Source organism: Homalodisca vitripennis, chromosome 6 (genome assembly GCF_021130785.1).
Source record: "Homalodisca vitripennis isolate AUS2020 chromosome 6, UT_GWSS_2.1, whole genome shotgun sequence".
NCBI lineage: Eukaryota > Metazoa > Arthropoda > Insecta > Hemiptera > Cicadellidae > Homalodisca > Homalodisca vitripennis.
In genome coordinates, this window is record NC_060212.1 from 122,653,500 (window position 1) to 122,681,067 (window position 27,568).

The 27,568-nt window shown below is 36.8% G+C and overlaps 1 protein-coding gene across 5 annotated transcripts in view; it reads right to left on the minus strand.

Annotated features, from left to right (window-relative positions):
• The window catches only part of LOC124364890 (fibronectin type-III domain-containing protein 3a), a 181,572-nt gene that overhangs the window by 14,591 nt on the left and 139,413 nt on the right, over nucleotides 1-27,568 (minus strand). For 4 of the 5 annotated variants that reach the window (XM_046820690.1, XM_046820689.1, XM_046820693.1 and 1 more), the window contains exons 3-9: nucleotides 22,737-22,906; nucleotides 7,604-7,736; nucleotides 6,923-7,060; nucleotides 4,851-4,999; nucleotides 3,204-3,376; nucleotides 465-818; nucleotides 93-339 (exon numbers count right to left, since the gene is read on the minus strand). In XM_046820690.1, the coding sequence (XP_046676646.1) occupies nucleotides 93-339; nucleotides 465-818; nucleotides 3,204-3,376; nucleotides 4,851-4,999; nucleotides 6,923-7,060; nucleotides 7,604-7,736; nucleotides 22,737-22,906 (1,364 nt within the window). Of the gene's footprint in view, nucleotides 1-92; nucleotides 340-464; nucleotides 819-3,203; nucleotides 3,377-4,850; nucleotides 5,000-6,922; nucleotides 7,061-7,603; nucleotides 7,737-12,557; nucleotides 12,714-22,736; nucleotides 22,907-27,568 lie in introns of those variants that run through there. The other variant, XM_046820694.1, reaches the window with a different exon arrangement.

Sequence of the window (27,568 nt, forward strand, 5' to 3'; positions counted from 1 at the left end):
ACTGCCAATGAAACTTGAATAACACAATTGTAGAATCCAACAAGTGACATACACGTGATGCTAACAAAAAAATACAATATTAAAACCCTTACCCGGAATTTGTAGGCTGTATGCCTGCGCAGATCATTGCAGACGTGACTCAGATCTTTGCCGTTGTATACTGGTAGGAAACCATGGCCTGTGTCACGGTCGTCCATCTGCAGAGTGAACTCGTCGTCGACCGGCCGCTGTTCCCAGCCGAGGGTGAGGGACGTAACACCAGCCTCTTGCAGTACAGGGGGTGCTGGTGCAGTGGGTGGGCTGTCACTTGTGCAGAACACCACCTCGTCCGACCAATCACTGCCGGTAGTTAAGAAACCAATTATTATGTTTGGATGAGATACTGACAAACTTGCCCTAGGAATATGAACTGGATTCATATAAAATCAAATTCAGTATAATTTATTGAGCATCTATTGACTGACCTCTGGCCACACTCGTTGACTGCGGCCAACCGGAACTTGTAGGTTGTAGCTGGCTGCAGCTTGGAGAGGTTGCTCTGCTTACCCTTGCCGCGGTAAACTTCCACCCACTCTTTCGAACTCTCCTGCCAACTTTGCAGCAGGTAGTGAGTGATCGGACTGCCATTGTCAGCCACGGCGTTCCATCGCAACTGCAGCGATGTGCGAGTGCGGGATACCAGTTTCAGTTTGACCGGAGTGTCAGGCTCGCACGGAGGTGTTCGGAACAGGCTTGGCTCACTCGCACTGCCCATTAGTCCCTCTAACCACCCCGTCACACACACACTGTACTCCACACCGGGCTTCAGGTCCTGGATCCTGCACATTGTGTCACATACTTACTCACTCCCCTGATATTCGTTACAATCACTTTATGAGTATGTTGTAATAATAACATATTTATTGAAGTAATGGTTTAAAAAAATATATTCATCAATTATACAATTTTTACAATCACGCTCTCATATTTTCATAATTTTCAAGTCAAAATTCTCAATATGTAATTTTTCACTCTTAATAAACCAAAAATTAAAAACAACCAGTACAAACACAATTTTAATTAGACTTACGCGGCAAGTGTCATGATTATCATCACGGCTTTCCGTGATGATAGAAACATTGCTGTTACAAATCATATCACTACGCATTTCAGTTTCACTGTGAAGAGCAATCTTCAGTCAATAAGTGTTAGATGAAAACCTGACTTGTGACAGTTTTCGTTTTACTGCAGTTTGAAACAAAAAACCTTGGTGTATCAAGGTTGATATACTACACCAACTTTGATTCATATGCGTATTTAAGGAATTTTTAAACTATTCATCAAATTAATGCGTATTTACACAGTCAAAATATTTTACAGAAACCAGCATTATAATTCAAGCGTCAAAAATATTGTAAAAATTTAAAGAATTATAAAAAACAGAACAGCAAAAATATTATTTTTTAGCATTAAGGCCCGTATTAGACTTGGTCACTTGGCGATGTCACCGGTTGCGTCACCGGTGACTGTACGGGCAGCCAGCCACGACACCAGGAGAGTCACCAGTAGTGAGGCCAACTCCACTCAGTGCTGTCATCTCATCCGGGTAGGACATGCACTGTTTTGTTATCCGTTAACCTTTGACTAAAATGTCTAGCCAACAAGTGAAATGTAAAACGAGTAAAATGTCTAGTGGCGAAAAAGATAAGAAAGGGAAAAAACAAGATGATTCTGTTGAGTCCCAGTCTAGTGCGATGGTTGTCGGAGACAAAAGTTGTGGAAGTGGTATTACAGAGAAAGGAAATAAACAAACTGATAATGCGAATGAATGCCAGTTGCTATTAGAAAAAAAAGTGAACACGGAAGATTTTATTACTGCTGTTGAAGGCCATCCCTCAATTTGGGATGTAAGTTGCGATGATTATAGCAATAAACATGTCAAGTTGAATGCATAGGACGAGATCATTACTTCTTTCATTGAGGATTTTGATGAACGACCTTTGGCCGAAAAGAACACTCTAAGTAAGTAACTCGATTTAAGTTTTTAATTTAATTTTTTAGACCTATTGCCCCCTATCGAGACGTTCTAGAATAGTGAGTCTTTGTTACAGTGTAACGAGTGCAACTGACCCAGTATAAAATCGCCCGGCAACTAAACAGACTTATCGTTTGTTTGTTTACGTCTACGGCCGGATACTAAACATTCAAGTTGAATCCTGCCGCAGGTCATTCGCCGGCAGCGGATGTGACTCATCCTTATCCTTACCAACTGTAGAATAAGTTTGTAATGTTTTACTACAAGAGAAATGTTACTACAGTGTTACAGAATATTTGGATGGCAATTTATAAAGTTCTTTTAATATTTTTTATCAAAAAGTATTATTATATTTTATACTTCAAATCTATGTAAGTTACCAGGTGGCATGGAAGCTAAAGTAATACATTATTGATGTAAAAAACAGGTATTTATTTCCAAAATAAATAAATATTCATAACACTCTTGGAATTCTGAAAATGTCTCGACTTATTCCAATTACAATCAGGACGTATGTAATTATATTCTTCATAAACATTTTATGCTGCAAATATAAAATATTACCTTTTGGGATTCCTAATAACCTATACATTGGTAATCTTGAACAACTTTCATTATAGTTATTTCAAATTTGATAAAGTAAAAAAAAACTAAGGAATTCAGGGCCTATATACAAAGTTTCATTACAAAAATATTAACTGTGCAAACCTCACTTAAAGTTCTTGTCACTCTGGAGGTTTTGATATAAATGGTTAATGCGATGTTACATCCTCCAGTATCTGCCTCAACACGCCCAGTGGTGACGCAACAGCGGTGACTGTGTGTAATAGGTGCCATTTGATTCAATACCCAGCGATAATTCTTGGTCACCAGTGGTGACTCGTCTGGTCACGGGGCAGAGTCACCGGTCAGTCACCAAACGCTGGTGACGCAACCGGTGACCCTAGTGTAATAAGCGCCGTAAGAACTAATGCCCACCGACTAGTCAGGCAACCGGTGACGTCGCCAAGTGACCAAGTCTAATACGGGCCTAATAGTCAACAAAATAGCTGACATATGCACTAGTAAAAAGTAAATGGAAGCCATTTCGAGGATAAACTGTGACCCTTTCATTGCTATATCTGGAAATCAATTATTTCAAGATAGAGGAAAGGATAAAACTGTTTCATGTATGTCATGCATGTTGTACCTGCAAGAGAGCGCTGAGCCACTATAGATGGACTTGTACTTTCCCTCCTTCCCCTTGTCACTTAGCAGCACCTCATAGCTTATGCTGGCCTCGGACACCTCCAGCTCGGGAGTAGTCTTACAGTCCGGAGGCCACCACTGCAGCAGAGCACTGCGACAGTTCAACTCTGTCACCTACAATCACGCACAAAGCTACAGGATAATGCCTGAGACCACAACACGATAGTCTAGTATTGGAGATAGAGCTATTGAGGCCATCACTGCAGCAGAGCACTGCGACAGTTCAACTCTGTCACCTGAAATCACGCCTAAAGCTACATGATAATGCCTGAGAACACAACATGGTAGTCTAGTATTGCAGATAGAGCTATTGAGGCCATCACTGTAGCAGAGCACTGCGACAGTTCAACTCTGTCACCTGCAACCACGCATAAACCTACAGGATAATGCCTGAGAACACAACATCGTAGTCTAGTATTGCAAATAGAGCTATTGAGGCCATCACTGTAGCAGAGCACTGCGACAGTTCAACTCTGTCACCTGCAATCACGCCTAAAACTGCAGGATAATGCCTGAGAACACAACACGATAGTCTAGTATTGCAGATAGAGCTATTGAGGCCATCACAGTAGCAGAGCACTGTGAAATTCCAGTATGGTGACAGAAGTATGTGGACAGCTAAAATGTATATATTTAGAACTACAGTTAGTCTTAAAAGAATCTTAATTACATTCAATTCGCTCATTGCGTCAAATGCTTTACAGTGAAGGAGTTGGGTGTCTGTTCGGTCTCACTCAGTAAAGACCATCAATAAAAGTATTAATAAATGATTAATACACAACACAACTAATTTAAGTTTTATTAACATTTATTGACATAATAGTTCTATTGTTCAATTACCGGAGGAAAATATACCATGATTACTAATTTTGAAATTAATTATTTGAGCAATGAAGTTTCAATCTCAAATATATTGTGCTTATAGTAATTTATCTATATTGAAACTAGATAAAAGATAATAGCACTAAAATTACAATTCACCACATGGGAAATATAATCCTTTAAAGTTACAAAATCTCTTGAACAATAATTTTTCGTTTGATTTGAAAACCGCAATATTATTAATATTATTTAATGTGATACAACTAAACTAAAGGGGTGATACACTGTCGGAGGCTGTGGCTATTTTCTAACAGTGTGTGCTGGAGCTGAAGTTTTAATACACTGAACCTGTTACTTTTTTTGTAAGTAAATAAAAGCTTAATATTATTATTATATATTATTTACTGGACAGTAATATTACCTACAATGACTATACGTAAAGGAAAATGCTCATATTAATTTTATAACAAGAAACCAGTAATAATAGTTGCAACAGATAATTTAATATGATAATATCATACTGCTTTCCAGCTTTACAAATAAACAATGATCTTTGATTATAACTGAATAATCATGACAGACTATAAAGATGTTACTGTACTCTAAATTATACATGTTCTGAGGTATAAGTTCATTTGAACATTTACGCAGCAGTTAAACTACCGTTTCTTGTTGGTGGATGTTAGTCTACCTTTAATGATGGCACTGCAGGAAAACTATTATATCAACTCATACGTTATTTATTTTATATACAATCATACATCACCTGAGGAGCCTTAATAGTGGATAGTAAGTCAATGATGAGGTTGACTTCCTCATCCTCATCCTGGACACTACTGCTCTCCTCCCCGTCCTCTGAAGTGCCGACACTGCTCATGCCACCTTTCTTGCCTCCCCGCGTCCCATTCACCAGGTCTGCCAAATATACAACATCAGTTCTGGTCAATTCCTCTAACTCAATTGTGGTTTTGTCTACATCCCCGATCCTCTTGGACTTAGAACTTGGGTAAGGTAATTTCATCATAAACGGTATCGTTCAACAAGTACTATTAGTATTGCTGTTAGTAAATATCAGCCATTAAAAGAACCTATGGACAGGTTCTGACATAAAAAAAACATTTAAGTACCAACTGCTGGTAACTCACACTGACTAAAGTAATAATGTTGTTTAATTTTTGTTGAATTATATAGACCACTGTATGTTTTGTCACAAAAATACAGATTTTTAAACAAAATTAAATGTTTACAACCATTTACAAAAACAATATTAGCCCATCCTGTCTCAGAAGTGTTACTCTTAAATGGGTTGTTAGACAAGAGAAAATTCTTAATCATTCATTAGCTTTGTGGCAGAGATGGACTGATGACCTATTATCAGTCAGTTGAACGACTGAAGGAAGGAATTACCAAAATAAATTGATACCTACTTCAAAACAACATGAAACTATCAAATATTCATTTTGTAACAACTCAAGAACATAATGACTTTTAAAAGTCTGATGTAATATTTTGCTACATAGAATTTATACAGAGTGTCCCATAGTTATTACTGCAAATTAAAACAAAGTAATAAGAGCCGATATATATCCCATGCAGCTTTCTTTATCATGTGTCCGTCTGATTGTATATTTACCTAACAACAAAAGTCACAAATGGCACTTTGTAAGGTAGGATTATAGAACTGAGTAAAAAAAAAAAAAAACATATCTACACTATCTTTTAAATGGTAGCTGATACTTTTGGATGAAATTTTAAATAAAGAACCTTTAGAAATAAAATTTAAAAAATCGAAATTGTTTGACACTTTATTTCTTGTCTGAATAATAACATATTATAACAATTATTTGCAAGAAAGTTAACATTGGGGTATATGTTTATTTAATAAAAGTACATAACTTATGATATATTTTTCAACTGATTAAATATTAAGGTAGCCTTATTTGGACTAATGTTTTATGTGTTGAATGGACATATCAGTCTACGAACATTTTAATGACAATATTTTTAAATAGCTACCTACCTCTGGAAATATTTTGTACTTTCAATTAGAAGTTCTTTCCCAAAGAAAGTTTAAAAACCTCTGAGGTTGACATATGGTTAGCTTTATATTTTCATAAATGCTCTTTACGACCTTAAAACAGTACCTCAGTAATAATATAGATCTTTACATATATATATAATATTAAATTTGTAGCTTTGATTGTGTTTAAGTTTCTTTTTCTTACTCTTTGTTTTACAAATAAGTTTTATTTCTAATTTTGTACTTTGGAGAAAAGCGAATATTAGTTTTATTAGTACTAATTAATAAGAAATGAACCAATTTCAGGAAAACAGTTGTATTCATAAAAGCAAAACTTTATTTTTATAACATTAAAGTAAAGTTCATGTTATGGCCTATTTGGATATATCTAAAAAGGATTTAAATTTATCTACAACTTGTTAATTACATCCTAACTAATATGGAAATTGTGAGAACTAAAGTATTAATTTTGTTTGAAACATACTTATACTTTTGAACAATTTCAGTTACAAAAAACCATTTCTAGACAGTGTAATAGGGAAATACTTAGTATTTCAAGCATTACATGACATTAGTACAGATATCAGGTCACCAACTTCACAAAGTATGGAGAGTCAATAAATCAGTATTGAAACCAGTATTTGTACTTGGTATTGCCGAAAAACAGTACCTATCAAAAGTATCGGGTACAGCTCCCTACTGATTTAACCCACCTCTATCATTATATAGTAATAATGTAGTTCTACAAATCCTACAGTTGTAAAATATACACAATAATAAACCTATGTTCATGCTTTTTTAAACATAAACACAAATACCTTTCCTAGGAGAAACAGGAGGTGTCCTCTGCTCGTTCAGCTGTAGGCCGAGCTGTTTTTGTTCCAGTTTCTTCTTCAGCTTGATATACTGCTTTTGTGTCCTTTCATCTTTGTGAAAATTGGGCGGCGGAGAATGACCTGGGGGCATTAAATGATTTTAATTAATTTTGTAAAAAATGTAATGATATTAGAGGATAGTCTAGGATTTCAAATACATTTAAAAATATATACTAATATAATACACATAAGCTTTCAGGCATAAATAATGTGATAATCAGATTATAAAAATGTTCAATTATATTGCTTTGGAAAATAATTTTCTTTTATAATATATAGCATGTACAAAAATAATTACACACTTACACAAACACATATATTGCAATTTATGTCAATTAGAGTAAATGTGTAGATCTAAAAAATATCTTTTACTTGGTAATATCCAGAAAACTAAAGATACAATATTCCAAATGGTTGACTAAACTCTTCTCTATTATAGAAGCGTGTTTGAAGTATTGCAAACTTTATATGAACTCAATTCCTACTAAGAAACATATTCATAGTGTAATAATGTTTTACTAAATACTTTGGTACTTTCAATTTAACTATTTTGCTTTTAATCTACAAATATATCTGTATGTGTTTGAATTGTCTGAAAGAATTAACAGAACTGTAACAGCATACCTTGTTGAGGAGGAACATGGCCCAGCATCCCGGGTTGGAGAGGGTTGCCGAATGGTGGGTAGCCTGGGGGTAGGCCCTGAGGGGTGAAAAAGGGTTGAGGGGGTTGATTGGAGCCCGCGGCAGGTCCTGGCCCCTGGACATACAAATTAAAGGTCAACACTACTTCTAACTCTGGTCAAGAATTGGGGAACAACATTACAATTTTAATGTTTCACTAAAAAGACATCAAAGTTCTGTATCACATTCACAAAATGTCTTCGCATATTCACAAAAGTAACTTATAAATCAGGTCCATTGTTATAACAAAGCTGCATTGTCCAAATAGCTGACAGATCATTGTGCCATAAGTATTATATAATACAACAACAAAATTTGACAATATAACAATGCTAAACTACATCATATAAACACTGTACAAAATAAGACACATTTTAATGATTTAGGGACTTATTAATGATTACATGGAATAGAATTATCTGTATCAACTGAAGTGTATACCAAAAACTTTAATTACTTGGAGATAGTCAGCAAACTGTCAGATGTCTCAGGTCAGATTTTGTGGGTCTGCTGAAAGTAAACGATCAGAAATATCAGATTTGTAACTCTGTAGTCCTAACGAGGCTCATGAGTATGAGCATATTAAGTGTTCTAGCAATCATCAGACATCTAATAAATGCTTGTATTAGAAGTCTCACATCTAGAAATCTGCAGTTCTGATAAGGCTCAGGAGTATGAGCATATTAAGTGTTCTAGCAATCATCAGACATCTAATACATGCTTGTATTAGAAGTCTCACATCTAGAAATCTGCAGTTCTGATAAGGCTCAGGAGTATGAGCATATTAAGTGTTCTAGCAATCATCAGACATCTAATACATGCTTGTATTAGAAGTCTCACATCTAGAAATCTGCAGTTCTGATAAGGCTCAGGAGTATGAGCGTTTAAAGTGTTCTAGACATCTACTACATACTTTTTATTAGAATTCCTGAACTTAGAAATCTGCACCTTTGATGAGGCTGAGGAGTAAGAGGATATAAAGTGACCTAACAAGTATCGGACATCTATCACTACACACTGTATTGCTGTTATTATTCAATTTATATTGTCATCATATATTCTTGAATGTAAGCATATACAGTTACCTAGTTATGAATAATTGTATTTAATAAGCTGTGATTATAGTTGTTAGCTGAAACAACTGAGTTGACACAGTATTAAGTAAATATATCACTAATTATGAACAAACCTTTTGATTAGCATAAAAGAAATATAGTTTTTTCAAATAGGATTTTGTCTGTATGATTTGGTCTGAAACTAACTAATTATAAATATATCTAACTGTACCTTTAATGTTATTTTAAAATTTTTTACATTTATTAAAACAAAAGCCAATATTTGAATTATTATCCCTAAAAATAATTCAAAAAACATTATTATTGTTTTATTTGAATTATTATTCAATAAAAGTTTCACATTGTGTTTACATTCTTTAGCAGAGCTAAAATGAAAATGTGAATTGTCACAGTCAAAACAACAAATAAAACGAATGAGAAATCAAAAGTACAAATTACACTTTTGCTCAAAAAACTTACTTAAGGCAAATTAGAAATATAAATAGGTAAATGAAGTATTTAAGTACTCTTCAACAGAGTAAAGTGCCCGGTTTATGAAGTAGCATTTTAAAGAATTTTTAAATGTTTGAATTTAATATAAACCTCTTGCCTGAGACACTTTTGGTTTGCTGCTTTCACACAATTCTAACTTCATAAAAAAGTTAATTTCTAAACTTATAAATGAAATAATGAAAAGGTGTACTAACACAAGCGAACCCTTGTATCACAGCATTAATGTTTTTAGTATCCTCTTAGTCTCAAAATGTTTTCAGTACAACATTTCCTAACACCTGGCTTGATTATATCAACCTGTGTAATAAACAATAACAAACTACATTTGTGGCTTTGATGGCTAAGTCAACTGGATTAATGCCAACTAATGAATCAATTGAAATTAAAATTAATAATCCTCACTGACATACTTTGTATGTATGCATCGATGTAACTTAATCACATTTTTAAGAGTAAGATTAAATTTATGATTTAACTACAACAAAAATATAATTAGCACTTATTTTCTACCCAAAGGTAATTAACTATGAGATAAACCTCTTTTACTAGATAAAAATAAATGTTTAAATTATTTAGACATTACTTACAAAATCAATTTGCAACTGACATTAAACAATGAAGTTGGAACTTCCACAATGATTGTTGACTAATGTTAATGATAATAACCATGTCTATAAATGTCTGCTAATTTCTACTACAATTTCCACTGTATGAAGAAGGGGGCTGAGGGTTGTGGAGGGGGATGAGCTCCTCCAAGAACGAGCGCTTTATTTCAAAATAATCAATTGCCTAATAGTCTATTTTCGACTAAAAACAACATTTATGTTGGAAATATGAAATAAACCACAATAAAATATATAAATTCAAACCTTATAACTATTTTAATTGACGAATACATCGCACTGTACATATAAAAATTCAATTTTGTTCAAAACCCTAAATATTAGAATTTCACAGTCACGCCCCAACTACGAAAGTGAGGTTAGTTCTTATGACGAGCATTTCTATTGGCTTCTACCTGTACCCGGTACCTTCGGTAACCGAGTACAAAATGTAGCCTACTCGTCATGATTTAGATTACATCTAAACCAGTCTGAGTACTTTGTACCAGAGACGGCGGTAAGCGTATACGATATCTGTATCGTAAAAATATCTATCCTATAACAGTAACCTGTAGGGTTACCCCCAACGAGGGGCGCGCAGCGGCTGACAGTGCAGCAACATTCGACTGCATTGTTTTTCAACAAGTGCCACAGTACATATGTACTGCAATAACAGGCTGCCACCAAACATAAAAAATGAGACAGGTGCTTACACTTTTAAAAGTGCTTTATACAAGACATGTAAAATGTTTTTAAATCTTATTCTTACTTTGATGTGTTCAATCGTATTCAAATTAAACAATAAAGTATTACTATTACTGTACCGGGTACTTTCGGTTTGCGGTAACTGTGTACACACGAGTAACCGGTACAAAAAGTATCTTTTGCAGTAGTCCCGGCGTGATCAGTTGTCACAGTAGTTAATGAGTTGCCGAGCTCTGAACAGTTCTGTACTTGGTTGTCATTTGTTGTAACTACGAGGCAACATCGCCCAGGACACACCGGCTATTGAGCGTTAAAACAAATAGTTACCTGTTACGGTTAATTAACAAAACATGTTCAATTTAATCTGTGTTAAAAATTAAACTTTTTAATTAGTGATTCATAAAATTACTCGCTAGACGACTATGACTCCAGAATGTGACCAATGCCGAATTTTGTGGACCACACAGTCAAGAATAAAAGTTAAGATTGTAATTTAGTAACAAAGTTTTTCATGCTGTTCTTAAATTTATCTAGCACAATTATAATTATAATTACGTGTGTGTGTGTGTGTGTAATTACAGCACACGTGTAATATTGTGTATAGACGTTTGGTCTTTATCGGATGACAAGTTTCCGAGTTATGAATTTTCAAAGTTGGAGTTTGGTTGAAATCGCCGAACTCCAGTATTTTGTTAAAATGTATGATTCAATTTTTTAGTTAAATACACTTCATATAAACTGTACTAGTTACAGTAGATTTTAATTATCCCTGTATAAGTTTCTCCTGGTGATTGGTAGTAAAGTAAATTTTATGTTATTCTATGTTATATTATTGCATCAAACAATATATAACATAAATGCAAATATGGGTTTCAGACAACACAACTGCAACAAAACATAATACAAGTAAATAAATATTAATTTGTATGTACTAAAATTCATAATAGCAATTGTACTCAGTGTATCATGCCTTAATATCAGACAAAAGTCCTCTTCATTGTAATATGCCATTATATGTAATATATAGCTTGTTCAAGAGTTTTGTACTGAATATTAAAATAAAGCTAGTGCATATTAGGATAGCATAATAGTTTCGGATTTGGATATTAAAAATGAAATGTTTGAATAATATTTGGTTTCACTGATAATTTGAGAGCCCTATACATACGTAATATTACGTATAAACAGACAAGTCTCTAACTTTTTGACGAATCTGTCCTTAAACAATTTTATGTGCTGAACACAGACAAACAGACATATGGAAACATGTTTAAGACATCAGTCTATATGAAATGTTTTACTGTATTCAGACGTAAATGAAATTCTCGTAGAAATTTCCAATTACTCATTCAGAATTTCCGGTTCCTGTTTGTTAATAAAAGCAAAACATGACAGCTTCAATAAATTAAATGAACTTGAAATAACTAGTGATAAGCTGTATGGGGTAAACAACTAAACTAAGTTTTAAATTACAAGTCTGAATGAAAGACTTGTATAGTTAATAAAGACCAAACAAGTTGTGTTCGATTAATTACATAAATAATCATAGCTTGTAAGAAAGTAATTTTAATGCGATATAAACTAATGGCGATTGCTTACAGATAACACGTTTTAGAAAGTATACTTTGTGGTGTATTGTTAAAAGTGGTGTCCAGTAAGATAAACATTGACGAAAACAATAAAATTATTGAAATGTAATGTTGAAGCGTGGCACATTCCAACAAGTTTGTTGGTTTCGTGGCATGATAGGTTATAGAATATGCTATGGTTGGCAGTAGGTACTTGATAATGCCACGTATAATGGAATCTCAAGGCCATATGGTATTGCTGACGTGAGATGGAGCGGTACGTTCTGCAAATTTGTCTCTCCTGATGCATGCAGGCACAGGAATAATTTTGTTGTTTGTATCTAACAGAGATTCACTACAATTAAATTATAACGATTGGTGAAGCAAGTACACAATTGGTGATTGACACAAAACTAAACACTCAATTACAAAACTTGCGGGGTTTCTTTCTTACCTCTGGCTCCCCACTTCCATCGTTGTCTTCCTTTTCCGACATAAACCGCGGGAAAACACGATCCTGTTTGTTTTGGAAGAGAGCGCGACGACAAAACCACAAAAGTGCTACCAGCAAACAAAAACAAGTTGGCCGAACAGAACAGCTGACGTGACACTAGTTCCACTAGCATCCGCTAACAGCGCTACTGACTACTGACAGCTTCTTATCAACTACTACCACACTCTCATAACAGTCAGAACTGTGTTGGAACGCTCCGTTTCCGTGGCTACCATTAAATGAATACTTATCGATCCACGTGGCAGATATCAGTATGTGGCAATACAGTGCTACTGAATTGTTAAGTTGTATTCTCCGGGCATTATTATATTACTGTGGGATCATGGGACTATCACAAATTACCCAAGCTGGTCTTTCCGAGTTCCCTTGTTTCTTTGGTCTCGACTTTCAGAGAATACATAACGTCAACACAAATTCGGATCCATGAAGATAATCACTTTAGTTTGACATATTAAAAAATGCATTTTAAAATAATATTAATATTCCAAGGTGTAGGCCACTTTTCATTATTGAGCCTCCAGAATCTATCAACATAAATTGTTCAGGATGTCTAACTCGGTTTTCGAGACAGCAATTATTAAGTACTTTTAAAAATTACGAATATAGTAGAAATTACAATATAGAAGCATTGGAAATAATTAGGTGATTCTAATAAAATTTACTACGATTATGTTAGAGTTTTATTGGGTAACATTCTTAATTTCATTTTTATATAGATTTGTTGTTAGAAACTTACTTTTTATATTATGTTATATTCATTAGTTTTAGCATTATGTACGAATGCATATGCCTGTGTGCGTTTGTTTGTTTATATTTGGCTTTAAAGTTATTTTCTTGTTACTTTGTGATAACTAGAAGTGTGTATTGTTGTACACAGTTATAAAACAAGTATTTACAATATGTTAGCTAAAATGAAATAAAATAAACAGAGAGAGACTGGCCCACGAAGTAGGGTAGGTGCCCACTAGCTACCAACAATAAGAGTTACCAGCGTCAGCGGAATGTCCATTCTTCCAAATGGCTGAAACCCCGCCTTGCTTTTCATGGAATATCTCCTTGAACTTTTCCAATATTAAAGTAACTACCACAAGGGTGACAACTGAAAAGATACCCGAGAAAAGCTAAAGAATTCAATGCTGGATTTTAACATACTACGGTAAAATATCTTGTAAAATCAGGTATTCAAAGGTGTACAATTTGGAAGTCACGTCGCTTCAGCCAGAATCCACCATCAAAGCAAAGTTACGTCAACCAAATAAACAACAATCCTGACCAACTAAGTGATAGCAGAAATAAGGTAAAGCAACTCAGTGAGCACAAGAGATATACTAACCATTCAAGCAACATTTCTGACCCACAATGACATACACAAATTTAATACTTAAGGTTGTACAAGACTTGGAAATCGCGCCAGTTTCGACCAGTATCCACCATCAAAGGAACGTCAGCAGTCGGAGATTAGGGAGTCATTTGAGCCCGAGCTTGCCGCTCCTGCACCAGAGGACCGGAAGAGGGAGTGCCAAGTCTGGAATGCCACAAAATGCCCATGTCCGTTGCCCATCACGTCCACCAACCACGAGATGCAATTAATTTACATGCTATAACCACAGATGTATATGCTATAATCCAGTACACGAGAAATGGCAATAATACCTTATGAAGCGTTTGTTTTAACGAAAGAAATTTAAGCTAAGGAGGTGAATTTAACACAATAGTAAACTGTCAATACAGAATTTCCCTGTAGATGATGTTGTTTTGGCCCATCAAGTTATGTTGTGATATTCTGTGGTTACCGGAGTTTAATAGGTAAATCTGTCAATAATAATCTCGGCGTGCAATGACAAAGACCGCTGAAAAATAGTGTCTGAAGTGAACAAGTTGTTATGCGGGACTTTCGTTATCTGACAAAGACTGACGAATTGACCCTTCTGATAAAACGTATGAATTGTCGCGCGTTGGTGATCTTCACACTATATAATAGCCGCTGTTTCACCAATGCCTAAGTTATACTTAAAATCGGCTAATTATTCCCTTAACAAAATTATGACATACTACAGGTCTACGTGGTATACTGTACGGCAGAGCTGTCAGTCATTTCGCTATTCTCGCTACGTGAATATTATTTAAGATCTACACCTTTACCTATTCCTTTCTGACTAAGATTGTAGCTATATTTAATACCAGTCCCGGTAAATTTCGCGAAATAATTATCTCCATTTAAACAAATTCTATTGCTATGGTGTTAAATGTGATTGAATTATTAGTGTATTTATTTTCGCAGTTGTTCTATCAACAGATTTAATGATCTCCACCGAGCTAGTGAAGGTCAGGGGCGTACTTAGAATATTACATGGGGGAGTCAACTGCACAGACGGATTTAAAGTCACTATTATTCATAGTATAGCCTATAGTGTAATTTCCAATTATTACGATTGTAAACTTTTCAGAGGGGGAGAGGCGGTTAATATCCCAAATGCCGCACTGAAAACTTGTATAGTGCATGGGAATCTGTTAAATATAACTATTTCTGTTGAGGGCTCGCACGCAAGGAAGTACATCTACAATCACGGCCACCTGCAGTGTTCGGTGGTTCAATGCCAGTTATACCGTGACTTCTTAACGAATACTCTGTGACTATTTCAGTGTATTATACCTTGTTTGGTATAATATTTAAATTTTTCTTATTATGATGATATCAGACGTATACAACGAGCACCGATCGTTTTTTTTTTTAGAAAATAAACTGTTTCTACAGGTTCTCGTACATTGTAATGAAGTGAGGAGGTAGAGAGACAGACGGCCGAGAATGTGAGTGGCGGCCACCTCGACTGATAACGGCTATCAAGGACTGTGTGGGCTGTGGAGTGCTAGCCACTACTCGTACCACGCTTGCAAGGTGAAAGATGACCCTCATTCCGATAACCGAAACATTGTCTGGGATGATGAAGTGGGGAGGTAGAGAGACAGACGGCCGAGAATGTGAGTGGCGGCCACCTCGACTGATAACGGCTATCAAGGACTGTGTGGGCTGTGGAGTGCTAGCCACTACTCGTACCACGCTTGCAAGGTGAAAGATGACCCTCATTCCGATAACCGAAACATTGTCTGGGATGATGAAGTGGGGAGGTAGAGAGACAGACGGCCGAGAATGTGAGTGGCGGCCACCTCGACTGATAACGGCTATCAAGGACTGTGTGGGCTGTGGAGTGCTAGCCACTACTCGTACCACGCTTGCAAGGTGAAAGATGACCCTCATTCCGATAACCGAAACATTGTCTGGGATGATGAAGTGGGGAGGTAGAGAGACAGACGGCCGAGAATGTGAGTGGCGGCCACCTCGACTGATAACGGCTATCAAGGACTGTGTGGGCTGTGGAGTGCTAGCCACTACTCGTACCACGCTTGCAAGGTGAAAGATGACCCTCATTCCGATAACAGAAACATTATCTGGGATGATGAAGTGGGGAGGTAGAGAGAGACAGACGGCCTAGAATGTGAATGGCGGCCACCTCGACTGATAACAGCTATCAAGGACTGTGGAGTGCTAGCCACTACTCGTACCACGCTTGCAAGGTGAAAGATGACCCTCATTCCGATAACAGAAATAGGTTCATTTATAAGGCGAAAACTGTATGCCAGAACCGGTCTCTACTGAACCCTCCTCGCCGGAAGACACTATTGCAGTGTTGTTGACCCTGTTTTTTAGGGTTAAAATGGAGTGATCTGGCTGTCGAGATAAGTCCTATTGCAGCTACCTTGGGATTAGAAAATTCAATTCAATTTGACATTTACATCCAGGGAATATGTTTGTAGGGTGGTTATTTAGTCTGAATTTTGGGGCTCAGGCAAATGCGATTTAAAAGTAATGTCCAGATTGACGAAATTAAAATGTCTCTTATTAACCCCGCCATACCGCAACTATTATTCAATGCGATATCATAGCAGCGCTTACTTTGAGAACCACTATGTGGGCGAATATTTCGAAAATTCTATTAAAACGTTTCTAAAAACTAATTAAAAGCAATTTATGTATAAATTACATCTATTTGTCTTTGAGTTGGCGAAATCTATAACTCCTTACAATCATAAAGTACCTGTAAACAGTTATTAGCTATTTATTCCTACTGTCAAAATGTGCTCTTGTGGTTGTTCCTGTACTCCGTGCCTTGTTCGGTGTACCAAACTGCCATAACTTGTCGAGATTCAATCATGCTCCATACATTACCGGTTGAGCAAGTAAAGTTTTGATTCATATTACATTAGGTTATCGCTTTTTATACGAACTGGAATAACGTATATAAAATTAAACTGCCAGCACAACCATACGGGTTTTGAGAATCTTCCCATAACATTACTTTGCTAGCAAATGTGCAGACAGGAACTATACAAATGTCAAGCTCCTTGAGTTTCTTTGGTGAACATTTAATGAAAATTTAAGGTTTCAACTATTACGAGTATATTGAAGGTACTCAAATTTGAGAATTGTACGAGCAGATTGCTCTCGAGTTTGAAACAAAACAAAACAGCTTATGTGTCAAAAATAAGTTTTATTACATTTATAAATAGTTGATCATGTTTCTCAGTCCATCAAAACTCTGCAAAGGCAAAGAAGCGTAACATCCCATACGTTTTGGGATACGTTTCTATCTTATCAATTGAACTTCAAGACGATTTATTGTAGATTTTATATTACATGCAGAAATTACATGATTCCATTTCAAACTGGAATTCGCAGCGTTTTCACCGTCGGCACAGGAGAGAGCGGGTGGAAGATCTGGCAGAGAGATGCGGTGCAAGATGGCAGACTGGCAGAGTTGCCTGCACTGAGCGACCGGGTCGTTCACCTGAGAGCGCTCTCCTGCCTCTACTATCTATCCGACGTGGCGTGGCTAGGTTCCCAACACGGACCAGTTCTTGTCTAATTAGGGCCAACCGTAGGCACTTATCAGTTTCCATGAAGTTCTGAAGAATATTATGTACCTTCAGTGGGATTCGGGGCGGTAACAGCCGGTGAGAGCACTTCGATCTGACTAATCGAAAAATAAATAAGAGTTGTCACCTCGTAAATGAAAAACTGTAAGAGATTGTATTCTACGGGAGAGATTAAATTTGGTTTTTTTGTCCGCAAAACTTGTCATTGATCATTCGAAAGAGGCTTGAAAGAAGTATGTCTATTTCCGAAAATGCTGAGACTGACGTCTCTCCTATGAACTGATAACGACGAAAGAAAAACATCCCTAGAGATCGTGCCATCACGTCACGTAAAAATTCCAGGAGGTCTGATTACGAATAATAATAAAGTCGCCTGAGTTCGTAGAAAAGGTTTTAGGGGCAAACAACAAAACATTTACTTGTAAAAATAAATCTAAAAAAATGTTTTGTTGTGGAAGTAGTATCCCTAAGAAATACTAAAATATAGTTTCTCTTTATACAAAAAAAGTAATGAATGAAATAACCAAATATTCCGAAGGTTGTTTTATATTCATTATAATTAGATTCTGGCCGTAACAAATCTTACCCATTACCAGAGTATTCTGTGCGGGCTACATGATTGGAAGCATCCTATTGATACGCTTGTCTTCACGCAAGAACGTAGCCAGGAAAAACATTTGGGGGACAACTGATATTTTCCAGTAGTAGACAGAGAGTATGGCCCCATTTTGTTCCTAAAAAGCTCTTGACCCATTTCATTGTTGAGAACAATTTAGCAGTACATGTAATACCAAATTATTTGAATAATAATAATAATCGTTTACTAAAAAAGTAATTTAATATATATTATATTTATTACGAAAAAGTAATAGAGGAAAATTTTAGGAGGACCCGTTGGATGCCCTCGCTGCTACGTCCTTGTCTTCACGAGATAACAAGATACCGGATATGGATGCTTCTACATTCATGATAAAATAGAAAGAATAATAATACAGAGTATAGAATAATGAAGAGTAATATGTCTCAAAATTGTAAAGATCCATTACAAACTTAAGTAACGAAATGAAAAATGTCTTTAAAAGTTAGGACTTTGCCTCTACAATAATCTTTGACGGTTAGGCTCCGTTATCTTCCATCAAAACTTTAACTTGTATCTAGGATTTGGATGAGATTAGTATCTTACGTGATAGATTATCTGGAGGGACATTTTTCTTCGTCGCTATCGCCAGTGCAAGCCCAAATATGAGCTATGATAAGATAAGATAACATTTCTTAGACAATAGTTAAAAAAAATCCTAATCAAACAAATAAACAGACTGTTTGTCTTTGCATTTCTACGTCAGAAGTTGACGTAGCACAGAAAAAGGTTTTGGGACAGACAGCGGAATTTAGCCTCACTGAATAATCGAATGGAATAATCGGTAATTTCAAGATGACTGTTTAATTTAGTTTACAGCCAAGAGAAAACTAGAAAAGTCAGAAGTTTCTTTTACAACCGTCAGCTCTTCGCCGGTGCTAAAATTACTGTAGTTGTCGATTCAGTGGCAAGTGTGCAGTCTGGCGAACTCTCGCGACAATTCACACAACGATGCACCGGACTGCAGGAGCACGTCTGACATAGAACCGCTAACTCGGTGAATAGTCTGGTATTTGTTTACTAAGATGTTTCGCAGCACGTATGTCCATTACTTTTGACGACAGCATTGAAACGTGTAGTTGTACTACTTCAGGCTAAGGTCAAATAATTGTTATTGAACCGGATTTGGAATCCGGGTTCCCCAGGTGATAAACTGAGACAATAACAGCGAGCGGCAAATCTGCCATCTAAGAAGGGGGGGGAGGGAGGGGTTGCTTGCATACACTTACAGAATATAACGGAAAGATATTCGCCGACGTGAAACTGGCCATAGATTCCATCCATAGAAGGAACGAGTACCCGGACCTACCTAGTTCCTGACTGAATCCTAACCTAGTTCATCAACTTAACCCATACAAAATATAAGTTACATTAATTTAATAACGCCAAGATAAACACTAAAAATAGAGATTTTAAACAAACAAAGGCTACTTTTATGATAATAATCGCCACTGATAGCGGCTATTTTCGGGACTATACTCATTTAACAAGATAAGTTCCGAGAAACCCTATACATGATCCTGTACCTCAAACACATACGAGCCGATTTTGATAAAATTTTTGCATACACATCCATATATTTGTTTTTTCAGCACATAGCCTGTAAAATCGGTGTGGCTCTGAAAATAGGTCTGGCCTAAGAATGAGGGTAGTAATATAATACGGTAGACCGTGTACTGAATGTGTGTAGACAGTTTTATATAAATCCACTCGTACGTTTTTGAGGTACGGTCATTTATAAATTAGGTTTTTTTCTGCATTTGGCCAGTGAAATTGAATTTACTTTGTTCATGAAACCCGGTATTTGTAGTTTTAGAATACCAGTTAAGTAGATTCTACATATTTTGTTTTGTATTTGTTCTTTTTGTCTTCGAATAATAAAATTAATTTAGTTTTGTTAATTGAACTGGTTCAGGAACTAGGTCAGGAGTAGTTCATGAACCAGGTTAGAATTCGTGTCAGAAGATAAGTTCTTTCTGGAATCTATGGGCAGTTTCACACTGCTAGATACAGCGCCGCTTCAAGTCAAGTTCACATTATTTTGTTAAACAAAAATCTTTTTCACTTATACGTTGTAATTATTTCTTGTACGCTTTGGACAAGAAGCCGAGGAAACCTCTCGCTGAAATTCATCTTATGATTTCTTCGAGTAACTGAAAATTTAAGGGTGGGGATAGCGACCGTCTATGTCGAGATCCCATAGTACACCCATTATAAGGAAGCCTACTGGGCAATATTGCACCACCTAGGAAGTAGGGAAAGCTATTTCAGCTTCTACCATTCAAAGTGGACAGGGGAGAACTCTCCCTAGTTTACGTTTGAAACCCCTTTTACCATTGAGGAAACTCCACCAACTCCAATACTCAGTAAACAAAACCTGTAAGTCAACTCTGTCTTAACCCATTGTATATATTTGCCAAGTATTATTTACTCAGGATAAATAATGAAAAGGTGGTGGAATCACGCATAACTTAATGGTACTTTGTGGAAATTTGACTTGAGAAAGGCGTTTCCCCAATATTTTCCATCAATTACACAAATAAACAACATTAACCAACCACCACTTCCCCTATAATCGTATTTACATACAACGAACGCTGCTAGCCGACATTGCTGTTTTGTGGGAATCTATGATGTTGTGTCTTTAAACATGTTTATTACGGTTCAGTATATGTCACTGCAATATTTTGGTCTAAGATGATATCTTTCCCTTTTTATATAATACGAAAACATACACGAAATACGGTCAGTACCAGTTTACCACTGTAAGTTAATTTGCTTGATTGAAAAATCGTGTTACTTTAGACAATTTGAAAATTAACAAAAATGAAGCGCATGAAGAAAAAACTTCAAGAATCAAAGATACGAGCGGTTCGCTGTAAAATTATCGCTAGCCACAGTGGCATGTCAACTGCTGACTGCAGATATTCCGCTTGTTCATGTTATCGCCGAGTGTGCAAGTAAACGCCCCTAGAAACAATGAACCACTGTGAGTGGCGACGGTAGACTCGCCGAGGTGGCAGAAACCATATCGCGTTCTTCTCGTGAAGACTACATACATTTGCTATCACTTCTCAGAAATTGTTGACTGTGTTCTCTAAGACGTCTAAGCTACTTCTGCTGGCATAGCACATCCTTACGTTTCCGAGAAAGGAATTCGTGACAAACTTGTCTTGCTCTTTCTCGCTAGGGCTTTACTTTCCTGAATGAATTAATGCTGCTAAGTGAACTAAAGAAGGATGATGACAAGAGAATCCCGCATCAAAAAATAAGGGTAGATATTTTATCACGTTTCTGAGGGTTGTATAATGGAGCGTGTCGAGATTTGTATTTGAAGTTTCATTCAAGATTTGATTGGGCAAATTTAATTTGAACAAATCCAACCCAAGTTCCATAGCAAGGAAAGAAGAGTGACGTTTGGCTCGAAAGGGTCGTATATACTAACTCTGTTATGTTATTGAGAGGGAATTGCGCTTATCGTACAGAGTCTTTGCCATATCATGAGTCATGAGCCTCTACACGAGAACTCGCTATCCGAAAATCGAGATAAACCCATAATAGCGAGGCGTTGCAATCCTCCGACTAGTTAAAGGATAGATTTTGAGAACGGTTCAAAGACGCATAAGGGGGAACACTCAAGCCCAATCCAGATTTTGAAAGGTGAATATTAAAATCACACTCAATATCGGCAATGACAATTACCAAACAAATCAGCGCTCGTTGATCTCAATAGGCAGGCTTCCTGATTACAGCATTGATATCAGCATCTGATATTTCTGTTAAAAGTCGATTATTTAAAATCTTTTTCATAAATCCAGAAAAACGTAGTTTGTCCCTGCAGTATTTTAGGGGGGAAATGTGTACATTACAAAGACATCCAGATATAAGCAAGAGCTAACGATTTTCTCTCTCTTAAGTGTAGCAGTAGAAAAAGCTAAAAAGCTAAAAACGTAAAGTCGCAAATTTATGTTCATTTCAGATGTATTTGATTGTCACACAGTGCCAAAATAAGGTTCTCGTGGTTATGACTTTAACCAATAGCACAAGTGGTGTTATCACCGTTGATCAACTAGACAATTATTACGAAACAGTCGATCTTTGTAAGAAAGATCTATCTTAAAAGTAAAGTAAAGATGTCTTAATTTACCAGGCGAAAGTTAGGGCTAAGAAGCCCTCTCTAACACTTAACCTGGGGTCCAACGGCTTAAAGGTGACTTCCGAATCACCACCAATGGTCGGCCTGGCGTGCTGCTTACAAGAACAGGATCGCTCAGCGGTCACCAATCCAAGCAGCAACCACGCTCGACGTTGCTTGATCCGGTTATCTTGAGATAACCACTGTACTCGCTACACTATGCCATTGGCATCAAAATCTATCTTACTTCTTGATTTGACGCCATTCTTCGGTCACATAACACATTTATACAGTATTGTAAGCATTTCAAGATAATAATAATAAGTTTTATAACAAACTTAAAAGAATTCAAGAACATACTTTTGTTTTTAAGGCATACTTTGGTAACTATCTCAGCCAAGTGGTGACTACTCACAAAGTGCGTGGGCATGGGCACGATGGGCGGGTGCTGGGGCGACAGGATCACATGCCTCAGTGTACCACTCTCGTCCACGATCTGCTGTACCACGTGACCGTGAGGCACCTGGACCGGCATGGCGATGGGTGGCGAGGAGTTGGTCGATACCATGGGCACAGTCACTGGACCTGGGGACAACAAAAAGTGTCAATCATCTACATCAAGAATCTTTGACAGTTTGGTCTTCGGTCTTTGAAAGTAAACCAGGAGTGAAGTAGATCTATATTCAGCTTCTTAAGGATTTCGCTTTTGATAGTTGGTTGATATTCTAAATAAAATTATGTGGAAAAATCAAAAGCTGCTGCTGCTACTACGAAGTCCTTACCCGGATGAAAACACATCTGCTGAAAATTATAAAAGTTCATAATTTCATAGATTGAACTTTCAAAGTAACTAATATTTTCGCTGTCATCACCGTCTCAGCCATACTGGCAATAAGTAATAAGTACATTATTACGGCGAGTAGAAGAAACTGTATTTTACTGAAATAAATTCAATTACAATCAATAATAATTACTTAACCCACAGTAAAATAGTTGTAACTACTGTAGAAAATTACGTTATAATTGCTTTTTGAGTAATATAAAACGTAAGATATTAAATAACGTTTAACTAAATAAGTTTTAACTCAACGTTTGTTCGATAAACGACGAACAGTTTACACATCTGTACTTTATCCTTGAGACACGCATTCCATATGAGCTCTTGTTAAAAATGTTCTCTAACAGAGAAACTAAGCTTAAATTGATTAGCGCGATCCGACGGCCAAGTCTAGTATTACAAATGACGGGACCTAGTGTAACACTAGTAAATAGACTAGTCTTAGTTATCAACCTCAGTGAGGCAGATTAGGATCATACCTGGTTGACTATCGTTCCCTTTTCTAGCTATGGGCGATTTTAGGTACTACTACGAAAATATCAGTAGCAAAGATACCTTGTTTTTGATAGGTCGAGGGTTAATACCGACATACACTTTCACATTAAACAAAAATTGTTTACCTTAGATTTTGTATCGAATTAATATAATTTTTATAATCATGTACGGTAATAAACAAAACTGCAGCCGAAACAGTTTGAGCGAAACGTCTGTGAGCCAAAATTACAGAAAAACTTGTGATAGAACCAACTATTCAAATTCAGCGCCACTACGTAGCAGATACTACCGTCCCCGTAGATAGGGAAGGTAGCAAGCGCAAGAGTGCGTGGTAGTCGAATTTAGACATATTTTTAGCATGGATTTTTTTTCTTTATTATATGGTTTGAATCGTCTCTATCAGTGATGCCAGTCATCGGCGTAATTAATCCTTGGAACAACGAAAACTTGAATTTCAATGAAGGGACTCTCATCCAGAAATGAGAAAAAGAACAAACTTTAACAATAAAAAAACTCAGTGTTAATTAAACTACAACTTATGTGCGAAAGGGTAAAATGCAAAAAAAAAATATATTCCGGTTCACAGACACAGACTCCAGGAACCATCTTTGGATATTTCACGACATCGTGGTTGGATGAGGAATACTAAATTCAACTAAAATCATCTACTATTGCAACCTGCGTTATATTTCTTCATTGACGAGATCATTGCTATTTTTACGATCGGCAACTCATATTGAGGCTGCTCCTACGTGATAAGGATCACTTGTGAAAAGCTCGCTGAGCCCTGAACATTCCTGGCTCTATCTGCTAGTAACTGCCGCCTTGTCCTGCCATGTCCTCGTACTGCCGCCTGACATCCCCAGACACAATGTCCTCACATCAGCACGCCAGAACACTTTCACTTCCCTTCCCTTCACTTCGGGTCGCCGCCACGCCGCACAGCGCTGCACCGCTACAGCGACTCCAATCTTGCTAACATTTTGCACTGACTTTCTATGAGTTGCATAACGGTAGAAGGTGGTACAGCTTTGCAGAAATTGTGAGCCAATCGTCAGTGTTCGCGGTTGGTGGCAAAAACATATCGTGAATTATGCAGCGGCACTCATCATTTCCTTAGGGTAGTGGTGATAAGCGCAGTGTGGGTAAAATCAACAGACAACCAAAGACTACTTATGGAGCAAATGGATTCTGCGCCGTCTACGAAGACAGAGGGACTCACAGAAGACATACAACAGAAGTCTCACGGGAACACAATTCACAGCGCGATCCAACGGCCAGGCCTAATAACTGGATATAGGCCAACACTAGCGAATTCTGTTGACTGGTCCTGGGTTTGCATTGGTGGCTAAGTAATTCACTTCTTTCTATAAGGAAACGATTTCTACACAACCATTTGCAATATGGATTTTAAAGGCGAATGCGAGTTCAGCTCCAGTTCACCTTTCTCTTGGCGCAACGTCTGGAATCCGACGCTGTCACAGAATTAACTCCTGGAATCTGGAGTCATGTTCGTATGAACGGATAAATAAGAAGTCAAGTCTGTGACAGCTTCGTATCTTAGACGGTGTGCTAAGAGGAAGGTGAACTGGAGCTGAACTCAACATTCACATTGAATCAACCCTTCCTACCACAGTAGGGCCTATTGATGTAGTAGTCGGGCAAAAAATTTCACTAGTTACCTGCAGTGGTTTGGACGCACCAGGGCGTTTGCAACATTTTAAGAGCGTTCGAATTGAAAAAGAAAGCGATTCGAATAATCACAAAAATAAAGTTCAGAGAATCCTGCAAACAAGCTTCCAAAAAATTGCAACTGTTGACTCTGTCGAGTCTCTAGATTTTACAAACAATTTTGTTCCGTAAGTCAAGATGTGCCCTGATAAGGGGCCGAGACATACATGAGTATGAGACTAGAGGCAGAGACAGCTACCGAACTGAAAGACACAGAACGGTTGCTTATGAGCACTTGCCCTCACAGGCTGGTGTTTATTTAATCAACAGATTGCCACATTCCATCAAAAGTGCCCCAACGCCTAAAGCGTTAAAAATTCGCCTCAAACGCTTTTTAGCGTCAAAGGTATTTTATAATGTCGGCGAATTTATGGCACACAACTGGGAGAGCGACTATTTACAAGACTGAACCCGACGTTGGAAGTGGATAGAAATGGCGTATAAATGAGACTGATAGAATGCAAAAACTGTATGTAAGAATGGATATTGCGGGATAAATGACAAAATTATTTTAATTTTAATCTCTAGACGTTTTTTATACATGTTAACATGTTTTCGCAATAAACAATTTGACTTTGACTTAAGGTACATTTATTATTCAAATGTATACAGATAAAAAGTTATGTACCGTTCAAAAAGGCACACCTAACATTTTCATTGAACAGAAAAAATTTGTCGTAGTAAATTAGGGAAGAATCAGTTTGAAAGGATACATCAGTAGTATAATGTATAACAATTTTTCCGTGTCTGTTAAAAGCATATCGTTAGGTTGCAGAATTAGCCAGAACACGGCATTACCCGGCAGTAAGAGCGCCCGAGCGACAGATCTGGCGGTTATGAAGTGCATCCTCCGATTTCAGACCTGCCCTAAACTGCAGGTATGGAGTGAAAGGAGCGGGCCAATAAGCTGTTAATGGCTTATGACATCATTCTATCAACGGTGATATAACGTGTTGCGCAACGCCTCGGCCGGACCTGGAGGTTGCGTAGGGTCACACAATTTGTGCAGATAACACGCGAGACTGGCGCTGGGCAGCTCGTAAACAGATTTGGCTCACCAACAGGCTCTCCATCAACCCAGATTCCGGAGTTGACAGATGACGCCGGCCGGGTGTCAGGGATTGTTTTTGTTCTAGGCCATAATGAGGGTTACCACGGTCATAATACGGGCATTTACTCTATAAATACCACAGACGAATTCTTATATTAACTAATAAATAACTACAAATTAAAAATTAATTACTACTTAAAATATAGGAATTATAAGCCGACTCAACGGAGTCAAAATCAAGTTTTGACGTTTGACCCCAAAATCAATAAAGTTCTTTCTTGGACCAAGATGAACGAATCTATGTATACCTGTGTACGGTACAAAATTTTAAGTCTCTAGGATCGTCCTATTAAGGGTTCTCGCACAGACGTATAAACAAAAACACGATTTTAAAAATGATCATATCTCCCACAATCTGTCTTAAAAAATTAAAAAGGTATACATTATACAGTCCAGCCCTAATTCTGAGAGCATATTGTTACTGAATTGATTTTAAGAAATTGTTTTCTTTAAAACGTTTAAAAACGTCTATATACCAGTAATGATTAATCTGGGATTCTTTAAAACGTTTTTATACCATTAAAGATTAATCTGGAAGATCTGCGAGTGTGTGGAGTGCTCACGTTCGTATCTCCCTTATCTTCGGTCGATAATTATTGATAACACGTTCAGTGTTTTTACTTTGCTATCGATACTAAAGGTTAAAGGACTTATTTCAATTTTAAATACAAGATGATAGTTTTAATTGTAAAAAATCTTGTAATACGATGCGAAATAATAATTCTTCACAGTTAGAGAACTTTAAATATACTTTACTCCTCAATTATTCGTTTTTTTTGTGGGCATGTCCTTAAAATTTCACTGGAATAAATAAACTCCAAAACTCTTTAAAATGTTGAAGGCTTAGGCAAAATTTAATTGACGTTAACAACGATATTGTTCTTAGGTTTTGAGGGAGCCTAGTCTGGTGTTATGCGGATACCACTCTGTCCCTATGTATTAAAAGTTGTTAGGCGATATATTTATGTTATTATACATAAGTTACTGTCAGTACCATTGTTAAATTTAACCTTTACGAGCTCTCAGCTGGTCAGATCTTGAATTTGGATACTATCTCCAGGGATGTTTTGCA